This window comes from Carassius carassius, chromosome 21, assembly GCF_963082965.1.
Source record: "Carassius carassius chromosome 21, fCarCar2.1, whole genome shotgun sequence".
Classification (NCBI taxonomy): Eukaryota; Metazoa; Chordata; class Actinopteri; order Cypriniformes; family Cyprinidae; genus Carassius; species Carassius carassius.
This window is the reverse complement of record NC_081775.1, coordinates 1683547-1702736: the sequence shown is the minus strand read 5'-3', so window position 1 is coordinate 1702736 and position 19190 is coordinate 1683547. Positions and strand designations below refer to the sequence as shown.

Here is a 19190-nt window from a genome sequence, read left to right as displayed (position 1 = left end):
GATAGAACGGGTGAGAGAAACGAGATGTTCAATACTGCTTGTAGCACCTCTTTGGAAGAACCAACCATGGTTCCCAGATTTGATGCAGTTAGCAGATGTCGCCCCGTGGCCAGTACCGTTGAGGAGGGACCTCCTCTCGCAGGCCAGGGGTTCGATTTGGCACCCTCAACCGGAGTTGTGGTCCCTCCATGTGTGGGCGCTCAACGGTTACCCGCTGATCTCGCAGTGGGAGTGCTAAATACCATCACTCAGGCTAGAGCTCCGTCGACATGACGTCTGTATGCCTCGAAGTGGTCGGTGTTCTCCAGCTGGTGCACAGCTCGAGGATGTTCACCCCTTAGTTGTGAGGTGACGGAGGTTCTCTCCTTCCTACAGGAGCTGTTGGATAAGGGCAGAGCCCCATCCACGCTCAAAGTTTATGTGGCGGCCATCGCAGCGTTTTCTGAAACAGCGCTCGGTCAGTCAATAGGAAGGAATGATTTGGTCATCCACTTCCTTAGAGGAGCTAGGAGGCTGAATCCTCCCAGACCTCCGTCAGTCCCTATGTGGGACCTCGCGGCGGTTTTGGAGGCCATGAAGTGTCCCCCTTTTGGGCCTATCCAATCGATTAGCCTTCAGCATCTGTCGTTCAAGACAGTATTCTTGTTGGCTCTCGCTTCAGTGAAGCGTGTGGGTGATCTGCACGCGCTCTCGGTGAGCCAGTCGTGCATGGAGTTTGGGCCTAATGACTCAAAGGTCATACTCAAACGGTTATGTGCCGAAATCCCTCAACACGCCGTTTCGGGCTCAGGTTATTGCCCTGTATGCCCTGCCGGTGTCAGGAGAGGATAGAGACTCAAGTCTTCTTTGTCCTGTCAGGGTTTTAAGAGCTTATGTGTCTCGCTCTGCTGCCTTTCGGCAGACGGAGCAGCTATTTGTCTCGTTCGGTGGACGTTCCAAGGGAATGGTTGTTTCGAGACAGACTCTATCCAGATGGATAGTTGACGCTATAGCGTTAGCTTACGCTTCCAGGGGCCTTCAGTGCCCGCTGGGCGTCAGAGCACACTCCACAAGGGGCGTTGCCTCGTCGTGGGCGTGGTCTACTGGGATCTCCTTGCAGGATATATGTATGGCGGCAGGTTGGGCCTCGCCGTCTACATTTATCAGGTTCTATAACCCGGAGGTTCCCGCCTTGCAAGCAAGGCTGCTGTCGGTATAGTCGAATCAGGGCCCTGAGGGGAACTCTGAGTTCGTGAGCGTTATGCGCTGCCGACTTTTATATGGGCAGTATTGCGTACGACCCGCATTGCCACATTGGTCAGGCCTTGCCTCGGCTGTGTGATGTCATATTGCCGCATCTACGGATGTTGCTAGATAAGGGCTTCCCCCCCTTCCTGTCCTGGACTCTCTGTGATTCCCTCAGGTGACTGTGCACTGTAAATCCTGGGCGTTGCTTCAGGTTTATTGGTGTGTGATCCCTGCGCGCATGGCGTTTTACATTGGGTTCCCGTAGCATCTTAGCTAAGACGCAGTACGAGAGAGCTCTCGTAAGAGACCGTACTCGGTTACTAAACGTAACCTCTGTTCTCTGAGTACTGCGTTCTCTGCCGTGCGTACGATTCACTCTGGTTCGCTTCGGCGATGAAATAAATCAGGTGAGTCAGCCTTTTCGAGCTCCTTTTATAGGTCGGGCCACACCAGTTTCGGCGGGAAGTGGCAAGAAGGGCGCGAAGCGCCCTTATTGGTCTGATGTTGCATCAGCCTGCGCTCGATAGGCTGTGCAGTTGCCGCAGAACAAGCCAATGAGCGAACGAGCCGTCTCGCCTATGGCTGCGTACTGCTGCAAATGCGCTTTACAAAAATACAAAATTAAGGATAATTTTTTGCTTCAGTATTTCGTGAAAAGAGACTTTTCCGTAGCGTCTTAGCTAAGACGCAGTACTCGTTCGCTCTTCTAGAGAGAACCGAGGTTACGTTTAGTAACCGAGTACGTTTTTTCTAGGTTTGATTGTGTTTATGGGGTGCAGTCTAACATGTCAATGCTTTGTTTAAAAAGAAAAACATTACTTTTAACATAATTAACATTTATTCTACACGGCTCTGTCCCTCTCTTCTATAAACTCTGATGATTTCCTGTTTTTATGAAGCCCCTCCCTCAGAAATACATGATGGACTCAACTGGCCCAGTCTATTGGGATTCACGAAACCGCTAGCATCTAAACGTCACCCCCCTCAGCTTAGAATGTGTTCCGTTTGTATTGTTAACAATGGCATCGTCAATACTGCTTATCAATTTGAGACGCAGAGAATATTAGTGAAGAGGATTGTACAGAACCTGTGCAAGCACTGCTCTTTATGGTATGTTGTTTTTTTTTGTTGTTGTTGTCTAATAATTTTAAATATGGTGTTATTTGTAAATGCTGCTGCTCACTTCTGATTAAGTGCAACGACGCAAGAAACAGGACTGAGCACCGCTGCTTTAGAACATTGATTTTGAAATTTGTGAATCCATTAAAATCATTAGAAGACGGAATCGCGATTCATATATGAATATATTTTTACATGCACCCTTCGTTTTCTCTTCCTCTTCTCTAAAGCAGCAACATGCCCTTCAAAATGTCCTTGGTTGCGTGTTCCTGGGTGTGGGGTTTATCAGGATTTGTTACGTCACAAACCCAGGAAGTAACTCGTTGTAGTCCCTACAAGCCATCATTTTATGCATTAAACTGCCATAAATGTAAAAGACTCCATTTGCATTGAACATTCAGCATCATAACTTTGAAGAAATTGTTTATGCAAAACAGCAACATTACACACTAACTAACGTTAAAAAAGTGAAATCGCAATCAACCACCCATAAAAAGTAAATAAAGTCAAGACTAATCAATTATTTCAATTAGATAACACATGTAAGAAATAAGACCAATCACAATTCAGCATGCAAAACATAATATTGTCTTCATTGTGAATGCTGCACATTCTATCAATGTACATCATTGGGAGATTTCCAAACTTTAATGTTAAATTTCCCAGCTAAAACAGAAATTATCAACAAAACATTTTAAATTATAGAAATGTTTTATTTTATAAAAACAAAGCCAAAACAGAATATTTGAGGAGCATCAATACAATGTTGCCTTGCAAGAACTGTAATAAACCAGCTGCAAAAATGGATGGAAAGAACAAGGTTCTCTCATCTGGCCACAGTAATCTGAGTCTTCAGACTGGTTTACACTGGTTCCTAATGGACCCTGAAACTCTGAAAAACTTACCAAAATGCCTTTACCTGACTAACTATAGGCGTAGGAAATGCAGAGAAAATGTTTTTAAATATTTATATTGAAAGATATGTACAAAACGGATCAAATTGACAAGATTAAATATTAAATACTTTAAGGCCCGGTTTCATAGACGGGGCTTAGCCTAAACCAGGATTAGGCCATAGTTCAATTAGGACATTTAAGTAATTTTTAAAAACATTCCATGAAAAAAGTATTACTGGTGTGCATCTTAAGGCAAAATAAAAGCACTGACATGTTTTAAGATCAGTCGGTGCAAGTTTCTTTTCGATAAAACAGCTCAGATTTACATTTTAGTCCAGGACTAGGCTTAAGCCTTGTCTGTGAAACCGGGGGTCAAAGTCTGTGACACTTTCCTGCAAGCTTTAATAAATATCCACTACAATGTTCAGGCCCAGGAACATCTAGAATAGGAGAATCAACTTTGAAGAAAAGATTTGGGATTTTCAACTAAATCACTTTACATCTTTTAATATTTACTTACTACAGCTAGGGATGTCTGTGCTGCTGAGGTTGGTTGTCGAGAAGTTGGACCAATCTGGCCAGGTTTAGCTTGCAGTTGCTGGGCTTGTACTAATTGTGGTTGTGTTGTGCCTGTGGCAGATGTCTGAGAGCCTGGCCTGGCAGCTGATGTCTGTGCCTGCTGCTGAAGCTGTGTTCGCTGACCTTGCTGCCCATCAACAGGTGGCTGAGAAACAGCTTGCCTGCTTGAGCTTGAAGGTCCACTTGGTCCCTTCTGTCCAGGCCCAAGAGATCCTGGCTGTCTGGATGATGAGGGGTGATCCTGTTGCTTCCTGCTCGAGGACCCTTGATGGTGGGAGGATTGTTTTCCAGAACGGGAGCTATGGTGATGGCCTGAGGTGTCACGGGAATAATCTGATGAGTGGTAGCCCTGAGAACGAGATTCTCCCCTCCTCCCTGAAGATGACAAGGAGCGGGATTCATGTCGCATAGATGGATCCTTTGAGGAACGTGATGATCGAGAGGAACGAGGCTCATCCGAGTGGCGTGAGGAGTGCCTACCCGAACTTCCACTGCTGTGATGGCGGTGCTCTCTAGAGGAAATGTGGCGATTGTGGCCATAATCATCTTGAGGCCAAAGATCTTCTGGTGGCTCGTCAGAATCATGGTATGTGTGCTTGACATGTCCTCGCCTCCCAGAATGACCACTGCTGCCATAGTGACGGGAACCACGAACATCACGAGGCTTCTCAAACCAGTCTGTCTCCTCTTGACCAAGATGGTATGCTTTGGAAACCAAAAGCAGATCACAGTCAATCTCCATGTCTGATGGTGAAAGAGGACTGCACACTGAGACCATGCAAAAGAAAAAGAACAAAAATAGACAAAACTTAAAGAAAAAGCATGCAATGCATTCAAACTCAACATTCAGATTATAAAAAATTACCTCAAATAAGATTTTTTTTTTCATTTAAAGGTTTGGAAGTTAAAAATCTAAATCATACACTCACTCAGTACACACGCAAATGAATCACAGTTGCAAAAAAAACAAAAAAAAACGAGTGTGTAAAAAATAAAGAGACCACACAACAACTCATGCAGTTTTTGGAACTGAACACAACATTGAGCATCATATTTACTGAAAGCTGCATATTGCCTGAAGACAAAACAAGGGCATGCACTTGGTTTTCATTTCTTTACTTCAGCTATTCACTCTCTTTCTCTGGGTGGGTGGGGGATGTTTAAAGTGGGCAGTAATGCTGGCATTCAGCTCCCAATTACCTTCACTGTCAGAAACAGCACAATGCATATCGTCAATTATATACATATCATCTGGTTTGTAGACATGGGTCCGGGGCAGGTCTCGAATATGGTCCTGCACATCAGGTAGAGAGTGACTTGAACCATATGAATTTGATGGATAGCCGAAAGCCCTCCCAACACCCATGAGCTTCATCATGAGGTGGGAGTTCTCCTTTTCTGAATATTGAGAATGCAAAGCAGGGCGCACACTGTGGCCATAGTTGCTGCGGTATGACCGGTCTATATGGTCCCGTTCATATGACCTGCTTCTGTAGGCCCTCTCGCAGGGAGAGATTTTGTCCATGCCATAACCAGCTGAACGAGACCTGCCGTAGCCAAAGAGATTTTCATCATCATAGTAGCCCCGTTGTGGACTGTAAGTACTCCGTGGCCCATAGATGCCATCCTGAAGTTTATGATAATGGGAACCTGAGCCATAACCACTGGTTGTAGAGGTGCTCATGGTGTAAGAGGCCAGATCAGCCTCCACATCATGAGCCTCCTCAATTGGGGAAAATTTGGATATCTTCTGCTCAATGCCTTGTTTACGATGTTTGCTCCTCCTGGAGGACATGACGGCTGAAGGGCACTGGTTCTTTGAGGAGTGCCTCTGGGCTTCCCATGTAGGTGTTGAGTGACTGCAGTCATCATAGTAATATGATGATCCCCCACCCATGCTACTGCTTCCCACTACCCGGCCATGCATATGTGCCCCTTGTGCTTGGTAGTTGCAGGTGCTCTTACCCCTGCTATGATGCTGGTCATACAGATCTGCATCACGTTCATCCTCTGGTCTGCCAAAGGAACTCCCCCCTCGAGTGTGAAGTCCATCACTCCCATATCGTCCATGACTCTCATTGCGATGTGAGTCTGAACTAGTCCCCATGCCTTCCTTGGTGAGTTCACATATGTCATCAGTCATGACATAGTTCCTTGGGACATTCTGCTCGAGGCTGGATGATCCATATAGGCCTTCACTGGTGTACATAGAGGGGCTCTCCATTGAGTGTATATGGTCAGATAGTGTTGTCTGCCCATATGTATTTGTAACTATGGTATTATATTGCCCATAGGGACTAGCTGTAGTTACTGTATATCCATAAGTATTTGCAATAGTTGTTGTGTACTGCCCATAACTACTGGATGAGATTGTTGTGTATGGCCCATAACCAGAGGCTGCAGAGGTTGCTAAAGACCCACCATATGTATTTGATACAGATGAGGAGTAGGGGCCATAAGTGCTTGCCATAATTGTACTGTGTTGGCCATAAAATGGACCCAAACCAGACTGGCTGTAAGTGATATCTTGGACAGTGGTTGTTACTACAACTGTTGGATTGCTTATAACCTCATAATTTGTGGGCATCTTGTGTTCAAGGTCAGCAAGTAATGTCTGTCGTGGCTTTTGGGGAAAAGTGAGAGTGTCTGTCTGTGGCTGATAAGTGCTTGCTTGACTGACTGGATAGGGAGGTGCCTGGCTTGGGTATGGTGTACTGTGGGTTGGATAAGGGGCTGGACCAGTAGGTGGTAGGGTAGACTGAAACCCTGGTTGGCTTGGCTGTGCTGGATGTGGCACTGAAGTTTCTGCTGGATATGGAGGCTGGTTCTGAGGAAAGAATTGGGAATGAAATGGCCCTTGGACCTGGTAAGATAGGGTTGGATAAGTCTGCAAGGGGGTGGGTTGGGGGAGAGCTTGAGCTTGGGTTACTGATGGATAGGGAGGTTGGTTGAAACCTGTGCTCTGTAGTGTAGAGGCCTGTGGGGTAGTTGCCATTTGGAGACTTTGGGGGTACTGGTATGACATAAAAGATGATGTGGGGGGAAACTGGGCAGCAGTATTTAGCTCACAGGTAAACTGTCCGAGTGGTGCCGTGCTAGGTCTTGTCATTAGCCCACTGCTCTCAAAGGATGTGGCTGCAGCTGTCAGGCGAAGATTGTTGAGCTCAGAGTCTGACATATATTCTCGCGAATCACCCATGCAGCGCATGTATGCTAGCTCCCTCCTGTCTCTTTCCTTTGCCAATGTTTCTTTTCGTTGTGTGATGCCCAACTCCAGGTATCTAAGCTTGGCATCAATTTCCTTTTCTTCCTCCTCCAACTCAGCCTGCTGCTTACGTAGCTTTGTAGATTCCTGTTCAACAGCCTTCAGCTCATGGGTCAAGTCCTTAAGTAAACTGGCCTTTGCAGCTAAACGAGAACCCCCTTTCAGAGATGGCAGAGAGGGCACAAACATGTGTGAGAGGTTAGGGGTGACCATAGGCAGGTGAGTCTCCTCTGGTGGGGGGCTGGGCAAGGTCCTCTTCACCTTCCTTAGGAGGGAGCTCTGCTGCAGGGCTGCCAGCTGCAGAGACACGGGGTCCAGGAAGAGTGAAAGAGCCAGGGCCATGAAATACAGAGGACAACACAATGTTATATATTAGAGATCCACACATAACTACTAGTATTGCTCAGACTACTGGTTAATTGTTATAGAAAACTATTTGGGCATGCATCTATAAAGATTCTTATCTAAATCCATGTGAATCTGACCAATTATATTATCTTGCCTTGATGACCATTTACAGGCGCTGGTCATATAATTAGAATATCATGAAAACGTTTATTTATTACACTAATTCCATTCAAAAAGTGAAACTTGTATATTATATTCATTCATTACTCACAGACTGATATATTTCAAATGTTTATTTCTTTTAATTTTGATGATTATAATACATTAAGAACAGGGATACTATGGTCCTTAAAACAGGTACTGGTAGCTTTGGCACTGTGTGCAGGTGCCAAGTCCTGTTGGAAAATGAAATCTGCATCTCCATAAAGTTGGACAGCAGCAGGAAGCGTGAAGTGCTCTAAAACTTGCTGGTATACAGCTGTGTTGACCTTGGACCTCAGAAAACACAGTTGACCAACACCAGCAGATGACATGGCACCCCAACCCATCACTGACTGTGGAAACTTTACACTGGACCTAAAGCAACATGGATTGTGTGCCTCTCCACTCTTCCTCCAGAGTCTGGGACCCTGATTTCCAAAGGAAATGCAAAATTGACTTCATCGGAGAACATAACTTTGGACCACTCACAAGCAGTCCAGTCCTTTTTGAAGCGAGACGCTTCTGACGCTGTCTGTTGTTCAAGAGTGGCTAGACACAAGGAATGCGACAGCTGAAACCCATGTCTTGGATACATCTGTGCGTACTAGTTCTTGAAGCACTTACTCCAGCTACAGCCCACTTTATGTGAATCTCCCCCACTTTTTTGAATGGGTTTTGTTTCACAATCCTCTCCAGAGTGCAGTTATCCCTATTACTTGTACACTTTTTTCTACCGCATCTTTTCCTTCACTTCGCCTCTCTATTAATGTGCTTGGACACAGAGCACTGTGAACAGCCAGCCTCTTTTGCAATGACCTTTTGTGTCTTGCCCTCCTTGTGCAAGGTGTCAATGGTTGTCTTTTGGACAACTGTCAAGTCAGCAGTCTTCCCCATGATTGTGTAGCCTATGGAACTAGACTGAAAGACCATTTAAAGGCCTTTGCAGTTGTTTTGAGTTAATTAGCTGATTAGAGTGTGGCACCAGGTGTCTTCAATATTGAACCATTTCACAATATTCAAATTTTCTGAGATACCGAATTTGGGATTGTCCTTAGTTGTCAGTTATAATCAGCAAAATAAATAAACATTTTTAATATATCAGTCTGTGTGTAATGAACATAACAAAACATGAAAAACATTAGAATATACTTTCTAAATACTGTACAATAACAAAACAATCAAGAACACCAATTAAATTGAAACAATACCAGAAAAAGTAGAATCCAAGGGATATACTGTAAAAAAAACTTGAATGCACAGTAAGACGCTTTGGATAAAAGTGTCTGCTAAATGCATAAATGTAAATTTAAATGTAGATATATTAACTGGCCATTTCTGAGTATCTCAGGCTTGCAAATGCAGACAGAGAACTTCATAACACATTGCAATCTCATATTCAAGAAATAATTCAACTGTCTGTATATGCAATATATAAACTGTGGAAACAACATCACTTGAGTCATAGTGTTCTAACAAGTTCATACTGTCCTTTGTAGCAAGCCAGTGGAAGTTAAAAATCAGAGAGGTAATGAATTATCCATACCTGACTCTGAAGGGCTTGCTGTTGATAAAGTGAAATCCTAGCCTTGGTACTTTCATCTGTATTTGGGCTGAGAGGCTTAGGATCTGACATAGATCTCTGAATATTCTTCATTGTGCGGGGAAGGGCCTGGTGTCTCTGTGATGGCTCAGCAATACAGGACTTCTGCTGCGGGGTGACATGTGCTTTATTCAGCCTCTCACTAGAAGAGAATGCTGTTTCTATGATGCGTTGTGGAGAAGAAAGAGGAGAAACAGGAGAATACAGCACCTGTGGAGATTTAGGTTGTTGCCGGATCAAGCTGGACAAAGACTCATTATGCAGGTGATGCTGCTGGTATCCAAACTCCAAAGGATCAGGTCTCCGCCTCCCAAACTTCACAGCACTCTGTTGACCTGGAGAGAGTGGATCTGCAGATCCAACTAAGTGGACACTGGTGGGACTGAGAGTGGTAGCAATGCTAATCTGTGGAATAACTATGCTTTGAGACTGTGTCTCAGGGTCAGTTTGGCAAGCTAAGCTTTGACCCTTCTGTGTTCTCTCGGGACCAGAAATATAGTGGACAATTTCAACCTTGCTGGGGTCTGGCATGGTGACATGTATGCTTGGAGATACTCTAACTAGCTGCTCTGTTTCAGTTTGGCAAGAACAGTCTTGAATTGTTTGAATGGCAATGCTGGAAGATGCTGTCTTAGCAACTGAAGTGGTAAAAGGAGGTGCTTCAGATTTATGGTCTACACCAGATTCACCAGAATGTCTTGTGTAACGGGAACGTCTACGTCTAACTGGCTGCTCCCACTCTGCCTTGTCTTCATCATCATCTGTCTGAACACTGCAATCCACGCTGCGCCTAGTCCGTCGTCTCCTTGGTACCAGGTACCTCTCCTCTCCATCTTCATCATCAGTTTGCACACTACAGTCTACAAGCCTCTGGGGAAAGGAAAGCACTGTTAGTTCTCCATTATTTCCATCTTGCAGTCGAGGCATTGATCTTTGTTTACGCATGGACCTGATTTCTGTTTGATCTTCGCTATTTCTCAAGCATATCTCTGATGTAGAATTTGGTAGTGGTCTTAAGAAAACCTGAACATCACTATACAACATATCAGAGGTCAATTCCTGTGGCTGAATTATTCTGCCAGATTGATCACTGAAGATTTGAGTATTTGTAATAGCTGTGGCAGTCTTTTGTCTCTTTTGTTCTTCAAGCTGCTGCTGTAACTGCTGTTGTAAAGATTGGATCTGGTCAAGCTGTTGTTTTTGTTGAGATAGTTGCTCTCTCTGTATGACCAACTGGCTTTCTCTCTCAACTTGTTGTTGCTGCAAAACCTGTTGCTTTATAGTCTGCAATTCCTGAATTTCTCGCTGCACTAGCATCTGCTCTTTTTCTCTATGCCTCTGCAGTTCTGCACGCTCCCGCTCAAGCTCCTCCTGAAGCCTTAGCTGCCGCAATTTTTCCAGTTCCACTCGTTCTCTCTCAATCTGCAAAAGCTGTTCCTGCTGTTGATGCAGTCTTTCCTCTGTTTCTTTTTCCTGGCTTGGAGCAATACTTCTGATAGCAGCAGCAGTGGTTACACCTCCTTGAGATGATGGGGGTGGCTGTGTTTTGGAAGCAATAGGATGACCCTGCACTGGTAGTTGGTGTTGTATAGAAGGCTGGGCAGTGGATTTGGCCTGAAGGTGGGGCTGAGATAGATTTATTGGTTGCAACTGGATATCAGGTTGGCTCATTGCCATGGCCATTGGTGTTGAAAAGAGTGCTGATGTGATAGGCCCGGAAGTAACATAAGAAGGCTGAATTGGTTGTGTCACTGCTCCAGCTACTGTTAGGCTTAATGGAGACTTACCAAGGTACAATGGGGCATCTTGGACTGTTGTGATAGCTGGAGACTCAGAAACTTTTGTAGAAGTTGTAACAGAGAGAGGGTTGGGTGTAGAACATTGGAAAGGTGCCTGCCCAGTCCATGGATCTAGTGGCAGTCTAGTTAGGCTTGCCAGGGGTATTGGTGTCATATTTGGTGTAGGATAAGGTCTATATACCCCTTTTAATAAAGGGTGTAGCACAGGTGCAGGCTGGGTAGTTATTGGAACTGTTGATGCAATTGGTGTGTTTATGGTTGAATAGATCATGCCGTCAGCTGATCTAATAGCTGATGGATACATAGCTCGAAGACTGGCTTGTCTTGCATTGATTAGATCAGTTAGCGCTTGACTGTGGCAAAGAGGCTTTCCATCTGTGTTGTATTTGAAACCATGTCTGTGACTTTGGGGCAGACTAATTCTACTAGGTGGACCACTACTTCTTCCGGTGCCCAGCTGTAATATGTCAGGGTTACTACTATATCTATCTATGGAGTTAAGGGCTGCACACATGCGACTTATCTCCCTGGCAGTTGTAGCACTGTATTGGGCAAGATTTGATTCTGAAAAATCACCTGAGAAATATCCATAATCTGAGCTGATGTTAGTTAGGGAGTTGTACCGTCTTATTGGAAGATCTGCAACATCACCCTGACGAAGATCTGTGTAGGAACCATACTGAAGCCCCATTCCAAGGTACCCTCCATCATAGCCATCCTTTCCTGTGTCTGTGAAAAATTCCCCAGAGGCATGAAATTGGGGATCAAGATTTGTTGAATATGATGACAACCTTGCCTCTGAAAGGTTAGTTTCAGAAATTGATGGTTGTAGTCGTCCAGGAAGAGGCAGTGTGTATGATTTAATTGTGTAATCTTGGAATGCCGACCCATCTTGCTGTAAACCATGTTGTTGATAGAGCTGCGGTAGTGAGGAAGGTGCTCTTGATGATGGCTTAGAATTTTCATCTGGGACTGGTTTCTGGGAGAATGGACCACCCACACAGCTGCCGCCAAATGGCAAGTTGTATACCATATCACAACACGTTAATTGATTTTCTGATTTTATTTGCCCTGTTAAAATCATTGCATCCTGGCCTTCCTCTGGTTTGATTAGTTGTGTTATAGTGGCTCCTTGTGCAGTGCCATCTATCTGGACCATCAACCCTTGAGGCTTGACGTTTGTTAGATTCATGATACTTGTTTCTGCTTGCCTTCCCCTTAACTCAAGTGGACCTCCAACACTATAAACCTCAGACATCATACCTGGCGAGATGACATTTACCTCTGTGACAGTGCTTTTTTGAGTGACAAGCATATCCTTTTTGAATAGAGGTAGTTGGCTAGACAAATTCAACTTGGCAAAAGAGGCAGCTTGTTGTTGTTGAAGCTGATGATGTTGTTGAAGCTGCTGCTCAAGAAGTTGTTGTTGCTCTTGAAGCTTCTGCTGCTGTTTAAGTAACTGCTGCTGCTGGATACTCAGGTCTTCCAGCTTAGCATCAATCTTTGGTATGGATGGATCCACTGGGGGTGGCTTATTTGGTGCCAGGCAAACTATTGTTCCCATATCTTTGCCCAAATCAAATCTGTTTTCAAGAGGATCACAATACAGCACAGGGTGCTTAGGCTGAGAGATGAACATAGATGCAGTTACAGTAACACTGACAGTTGTTGCTGTTGATGTCACAACATGCAGCTGCTCTTGTGTATTCAGGTTCATTATTAAGGGCTGAATAGTTGTGGATTGACGAATTGGGGTTCTTTCAACAGACCCAGAATATTTTCGAGATTCTGTGGCTAAGGAAGTCAAGTCCATTCCTTGGTCAGTCATAACAATTGGTGTAGGCTTCATTCCAGTTCGTAGATCTACTACACTTCCACTCTGTAACCGTTGTCCTTGCTCAATTCTTGAAGTACCAGGAACTGTCGAAATCCGACAAAGGGATATGTTTTCCATTGATAGTGATCCACGGGTATACATGCTAGCAGTGGTGACCATGCTAGTTCCGACATTAACTTTTTCAGCTCGATAGTTCTTGTAAAAACCATGTTGGGGTGATAACTGATGTGGTGGAGTATCAGGAGGGCTGACAGGAGGTGAGTAGGCATCAAATGTTGATTGGCGGCTAAATCTTGTTGGTGAGGACAAAGGAGATGTTGCTGTGTTAACTGTAACTGGCTTTGGTGGACTAGTGGGCTCAAGCTCCTCTGTTCTAACAATAAAATAGGTATCTTGAGAAGACTGCTGTCTAAAAAGGCTAGGTGAAACAACCCCATGTGAAGTCTGAGTGCCCTGTGCCATAACCAAAGAGGTGTGAGAAGCATTCCCTGAAGAAGCTAACATTGAAGGACTAACTGTTTGAGTTGAAAGCTCAGCTGTTCTCCTGGACAGAGATCTTGTTGGACTATGAAGAGGAGATGAAGTGGGAGAAAGAGTTGGACTCCTTTCATGGTAAGCATAACACCTAATTGAACTTGGGCCCGATTCAATTATCGTTTCTGATGATGTTGAATTATCCTTCATGTGGACTCCTTTGTTGATTGTCATTTTCTTTGCAGCACTCTCTCTTTGGTTGTAAGCTTGAGAGATTGCAGCTATTTTATGAGACACATTTGAAACACCAGCAGAGGTTGTGGTAGTTTGCCGACCATATAAGTTGGGTTGTGTTTGGGACACTGTTTGACTGGCACTAGTTTGAGAGACAGTGACATTATCCCTGGCATACACTCCATAAGCAGCAATAGTTGTGGCAGCAACTGTTGGTGTAATACCATTTTTACCAGTTTGATTTCTAAGTCTATCTTTGGGCCCATCTTTTGAAAAATGTTGGGTTACTCTGACATCAGGTATCCGTCCTCCTGTCCCAGTTTCCGAAAATGATACTGGTGCTGAGAGCTGGGTGGGACTTGTGCCAGGAGTCAGTAAAGCATTGCTTTGTTCCAGCAACTTAGCAAAGGCTGAGCCTGTATCTAGTAACTGCTTTTCTGAATAGGACACATCCATCTCCATTTTGTCATCGAGCTGTTTTGAAATGTTTTGTGATGTCTGGCGGATCTCTTCATAGATATCAACAGTCTCCTCATTCTCATAGTGGAGATCATCTTGATCAGGATAATCATATTCATCCTCAATTTCTTGTCTATTTTTAATGTCTGACTCTTGATAGGTGGGTGTGCTGTACTGTTGTAAAATCAGACCTGAGCCTGATTGCTGCTGTGTCTGCTGCTTTTGTTGTTTCTGCAACATCTCTGCTTTCTTCATCATTTCTTCATACACTTCTTCTGCACTTTTTAATTGTTTGCCACTAGAGGGAGTTGTTATAGCAGCTGTAGATGATGTAGTTTGTGGTTTTTCAGTAGGAGAATAAAGTGACATAAAGGTTGGTAGGTTATATTCACTACCAGATTTGTACAGCTTAGATGAAATTTCATAGCCCTCAGCATCTGAATCAGCTGAAGGAGAGTATTCTGAGCAAGAGGATCGGTGGAGTTCCTCCATCTCGGCTGCCTGTCTTAGCTCCTCCGTTGGAGAAGCATCCTCAATGGGGGACAGATTGCTTGGGGGAGTCTTAGATCGTTCTCTGCGCCTTTGTGCTCTTAGCTCTTCTTTGTCACGTTTGGTTTTCCGGACAGTGCTTCGTATTCTCTGCTGCTCCACTTCTCTCATCTTTTCCTGCTCCTTTAGAAGTTCTTCTTCTTCCCTCAATTCGTCTTCTTCTGAGGAATCCTCAATGGTAGGAAGGAGAGGGCCATGGGAGCGATGTCTGGCCTTCCTCTGCTGCTTTGCCTCCTCCAGCCGCTGCCTCCGACTAGGACTACTGTCACTGTCATCTTCCATGGATGATATGGAAGTAGGGGATATCCCTGAACTATAGCTAGAAGTGGTTGTTTGGAGGGTGGAGGAATATTCCCCTCTTGACCGTTCTTCTGGAGAACCAATAAGGCTTTCCATCTCCAGCTCAGGCTCTCGGTCGAGACTCAGGTCATTGTCATTGTTTAACTCCATGTCTCGACTATAACTGTTAGTGTTGTTCAATTCTATGGTCTTAAATCTGCGTAAGCCTCCTTGCGAGGCCATCAGGTCTTCTTCTGCTGATCCTTTGTATACATCAGTAGTTGTTTTACTATCTTCCTCAAAGCTACTAGAGTGATAAGTGAGACGGCGCTTTTCTTTTCCTGAGTCAGTGAAGTGCTTTTGAGTCTTTTTTAGCTTTTTGTAGCCATAGCCTTCATCCTCATCATCATCATCTTCTTCTTCCATTTCTTCTTCTTCATCTTCATCCTCATTCTCCTCATCAGCACTCATCTCCATAATTTGCCTTCTCATATACTCCTCATCAGTAATCTCTTCAGGTTCTAAATTCATTTTTTTATGGCTACTGTTATCCTCTAAATCAGCAATTGCTCTAAGCTCTTCCTCAGTTGGATCTTCCTCCTCTTCCATAATGCCTTCAAAGTCCTCATCTGAGTCATATTCCTCTGGACTAATTGATATTGAGGGAGACTGATGTTTCCTGATGTCACCATGTTGCTTTTTCCCATGCTTCTTGTCCTGTGCTCTTTCCCCTTCAGATGAAATTTTAGACTCTAGTAGAGTCCGCATGGAGCTCTCTAGCTTAATCAGCTCAGATGGACTTGGTGGTGTATGGTGTCCAGTCAGACCCCTCTCACACATTTTAAGCTCTTCCTCCTGGATAACGCCAGTAATTTCACTATGAGAACTGGAGATTCCATCAGAGGAATAGCCAGTATCACTCAAACTCTGTGGACTTCGTGATAGGTCATGATTGCTGTTTGTCTTGCTGGTTTCCTAGGAGACCAAATAACACAGAAATACAAAAGATACCCTTAGACAGTTCACACCATAAAATCAAGGACAAACATCTGACTAGATTTTAAAAAACTTTTAAATCTTCATTGGGATGAGTGATACTTAGAGGTGGAAAGTAACAATTTCCAAATACATTTGTTACAGTACTTGAGTATTTTTATTTATTTATTCTTGAGTATAATTAAATTGTGGTACTTTTACTTTTACTTGAAATAAAATTAAACTATTCAATGCTATGTGTTTTCTTCACCAAAAGTACAAAGGAAAAAAAATAGACAAAGAAGGCACCCATGGAAAAAACAGAGTGAGCCGGCGTTTGACAGGCACTTTTCAAACTCCTGGTGTGGAGCCCTGCACTTCAGCCAATAAAAGACAGGTCTGACTCCGGTGCAAAACAAATCAAAACTTCCTTTTCAGGTGCGGGAGCTGGCTGTTCAAACCGCACAATACTTTGACTGTCAATTCCCGGAATTGTCGTTTTGAATCAGCATAGCATTTCAATATTTTAGTGAATTTGAGCTATGCTCTGATTTTAAATCGTAAATTTGTCAACTCCTGAATCGGGTCATACCATCAATATTAAACAGCAGTATAAGTAAATAGAAACTCGGTTGTTAGAAGGACGCTGTTATTGCATGGATGGATTAAGAACGTCTAGGTTACGTATGTAACCTCATTCCCTGAAGGAGGGAACGGAGATGTTACATAAGAAAGAGACAAAATGGAGTATGGAGTCTCGCCCAAAAGCCCAATCACCTTCGAGTGGTAACAAAATGAGCCAATGGTACACAGTGTAACTTGGTCTGTGGGATTTGCATCGCAAGCTCCCCACACTGTGCGGGTATATTAGGAGTAGTGCGAGCAACTCGCACTCAAGTCTTCGCTGAGGAGCTGAGCCCAGTGACCCGGCCGTGCAGCGGAACAGCGATGTGGCAAAGGGACATAACGTCTCCGTTCCCTCCTTCAGGGAACAAGGGTTACATATGTAACCTAGACGTTGCCTTTCAGTTGGTCACGTTCTATGTTACGTCAGAAAGAGAGTGACACATGGGGTCACTGACAAAACGCCACATGGCTGTCTTCCAGTGATCCGTGTGAGTGATAGCACCCTGTCGTGAAGCCAGCACAAGTGAGGGCCTATAGCTGACACAGAATGTCTTACACAGGACGTATGCTAGCAGGCTGCCTGCTCTTAGGAGGACTTACAAAGGCAGGTATCAACCAAGAGGTGGTGTTACACAAGAACTCTGAGGTACCTGCCTGCAGGGTGGAAGTTTCAATGACAGAGCTGGCAAGGTGCTTGCCAAGGGAAAGACACATGCTACGAAGAGACTTACTGTGGAAATACAAACGTGGGATTGTCCAGAAAGGGGGAATCACAACATGTGGAGGTGCCTAGTCCCACACAGGGCTGACCGATAGGGCATGCACGCAAGTGCTGGACATGAACAGTGCTGAAGGAACCCAGGGTTCTGAACTGAGGTACTCATCTGGGGGGAATAGCGCATGCATCCAGTCTGTGGAGTGGAATGGCGCAGCAAGCGGATTGACACTGAGCAGATCCTTACTGGCCCAAAGGGGCGAGTAGCCGGGAGGACACGGGCTCTACACAGAGATTATAAAATCTTGCAAATGTGTTAGGTGTCACCCAGCCCGCAGCTCTACAGATGTCTGTGAGCCAGCACAATAGCAGGACAATAAGCAATAAGCCAGGACAACAGCATACACTATCCAGTGAGATAACCTCTGTTTGGAGACAGCCTTTCCCTTCTGCTGGCCTCCGTAACAAACAAAGAGCTGGTCTGAGGTCCTAAGGCACTGAGTTCTGTCTACGTAGGTGCGGAGTGCACGTACTGGACGGAGCAGCGCCGGGGCTGGGTCTTCCCTCAGGAGCAGTGCTTGCAAGTTCACCACCTGATCCCTTAAAGGAGTGGTGGGAACTTTGGGCACTTACCCAGGCCGGGGTCTCAAGATAACGTGAGTTGGCTGCCCGAATTTCAGGCATGGTTCGTCAACTGAAAATGCCTGCAGGTCCTTGACCCTCTTAACCGAAGCCAAAGCCGTCAGGAGCGCAGTTTTCAATGATAAAACTTTAGCTCTACTGAGAGCAAGCAGTGCTGGTAGAACCACTGCGAGGTCCCAAGAGGAAACTTGCTGAGGGCAAGTAGGATTGAGCCTCCTGACGTATCAAATCATACTTCCCAAGAGACTTAACATCAACAGGGTCATGGTGAGCTCAAATGGCGTGACCTTCAGGGTGGAAGGAGACAGCCTTTGTTCCAACCCTTCCTGAAGAAAGGAAAGCACTGACCCAATCAGGCATCTCCAGGGGTCTTCACGATGTGAAGAACACCAAGTAGCAAAGAGGTTCCACTTCAAAGCATAGGTCTGTCTGGTAGATAAGGCTCTAGCCGATGTAATGATAGCTACCTCCTGAGGTGGCAAGGTACCTAAACCTTCCATGACCTATCCAGAACCCACACATTTAGGTTCCAAAGATCGGAACGCGGGTGCCAGAGGGTGCCCCGTCTCTGAGAAAGAAGGTCTTTCCTCAGAGGAATTGGCAAGGGAGAGGCTGTCGCGAGGAGTACAAGTTCGGGGAACCAGGTCCGGCTAGGCCAAAAAGGCGCAACCATGAGGACCTGCTCCTCGTCCTCCCTGATCTTGCACAATGTCTGTGCAAGAAGGCTCACTCGGGGAAACGCATACTTGTGCAGGCCCAGCGGCCATCTGTGCGCCAGAGCGTCCATGCCAAGGGTGCCCTCGGTCAGGGAGTAAAACAACTGGCAGTGTGAATTTTCTGGAGAGGAAAACAGGTCCCATCTCGAGACTCAGTCATAAAGCTAGTTCTGAAGCGGTCTCATATGGAGCAACCCGAGTGGTATGACTGCCGCTGCGGATGCCATATGCCCCAGGAGCCTCTGAAAGAGTTTCAGTGGAATCGCTCTGTTGCCCTCGAATTGTCTAAGGCACTTCAGCAGTGACTGAGCGCTCTCGTTCGTAAGCTGCGCGAACATGGCGACCGAGTCTATTTCCATACCGAGCAAAAAGATCCTCTGCACAGGAGAGAGTTTACTTTTATCCCAGCTGACCCGAAGACCCAGACAGATGAGGTTTCTGAGCACCAGATCCCTGTGCTCGCACAACCACACTAGAGCGTGAGCTAGAATCAGCCAGCCATGGAGGTAGTTGAGGATATGGACACCTCGTTCCCTGGGAGGAGCCAGGGCTCCCTCCGCAATCTTCGTAAAGACACAGGGAGACAGGGCCAACCCAAATGGTAAAACCTTGTACTGAAATGCCTGCCCCTTGAAAGTAAACCGAAGAA

The 19190-nt window shown here is 45.2% G+C and overlaps 1 protein-coding gene and 1 long non-coding RNA gene across 6 annotated transcripts in view; one reads left to right on the top strand and one right to left on the bottom strand.

The window, feature by feature from the left end:
• The window catches only part of LOC132097345 (uncharacterized), a 433761-nt gene that overhangs the window by 141963 nt on the left and 272608 nt on the right, over positions 1 to 19190 (top strand). The gene's annotated exons all lie outside the window — the stretch shown is intronic.
• LOC132097340 (protein bassoon-like) overlaps positions 1 to 19190 on the bottom strand; it is a 133501-nt gene that overhangs the window by 26851 nt on the left and 87460 nt on the right. For 2 of the 5 annotated variants that reach the window (XM_059502980.1, XM_059502981.1), the window contains exons 5-7: positions 9179 to 15841; positions 5022 to 7383; positions 3763 to 4526 (exon numbers count right to left, since the gene is read on the bottom strand). In XM_059502980.1, coding sequence (XP_059358963.1) covers positions 3763 to 4526; positions 5022 to 7383; positions 9179 to 15841 — 9789 coding nt within the window. The remainder of the gene's footprint in view (positions 1 to 3762; positions 4527 to 5021; positions 7384 to 9178; positions 15842 to 19190) is intronic. The other 3 variants (XM_059502982.1, XM_059502983.1, XM_059502984.1) reach the window with 3 other exon arrangements.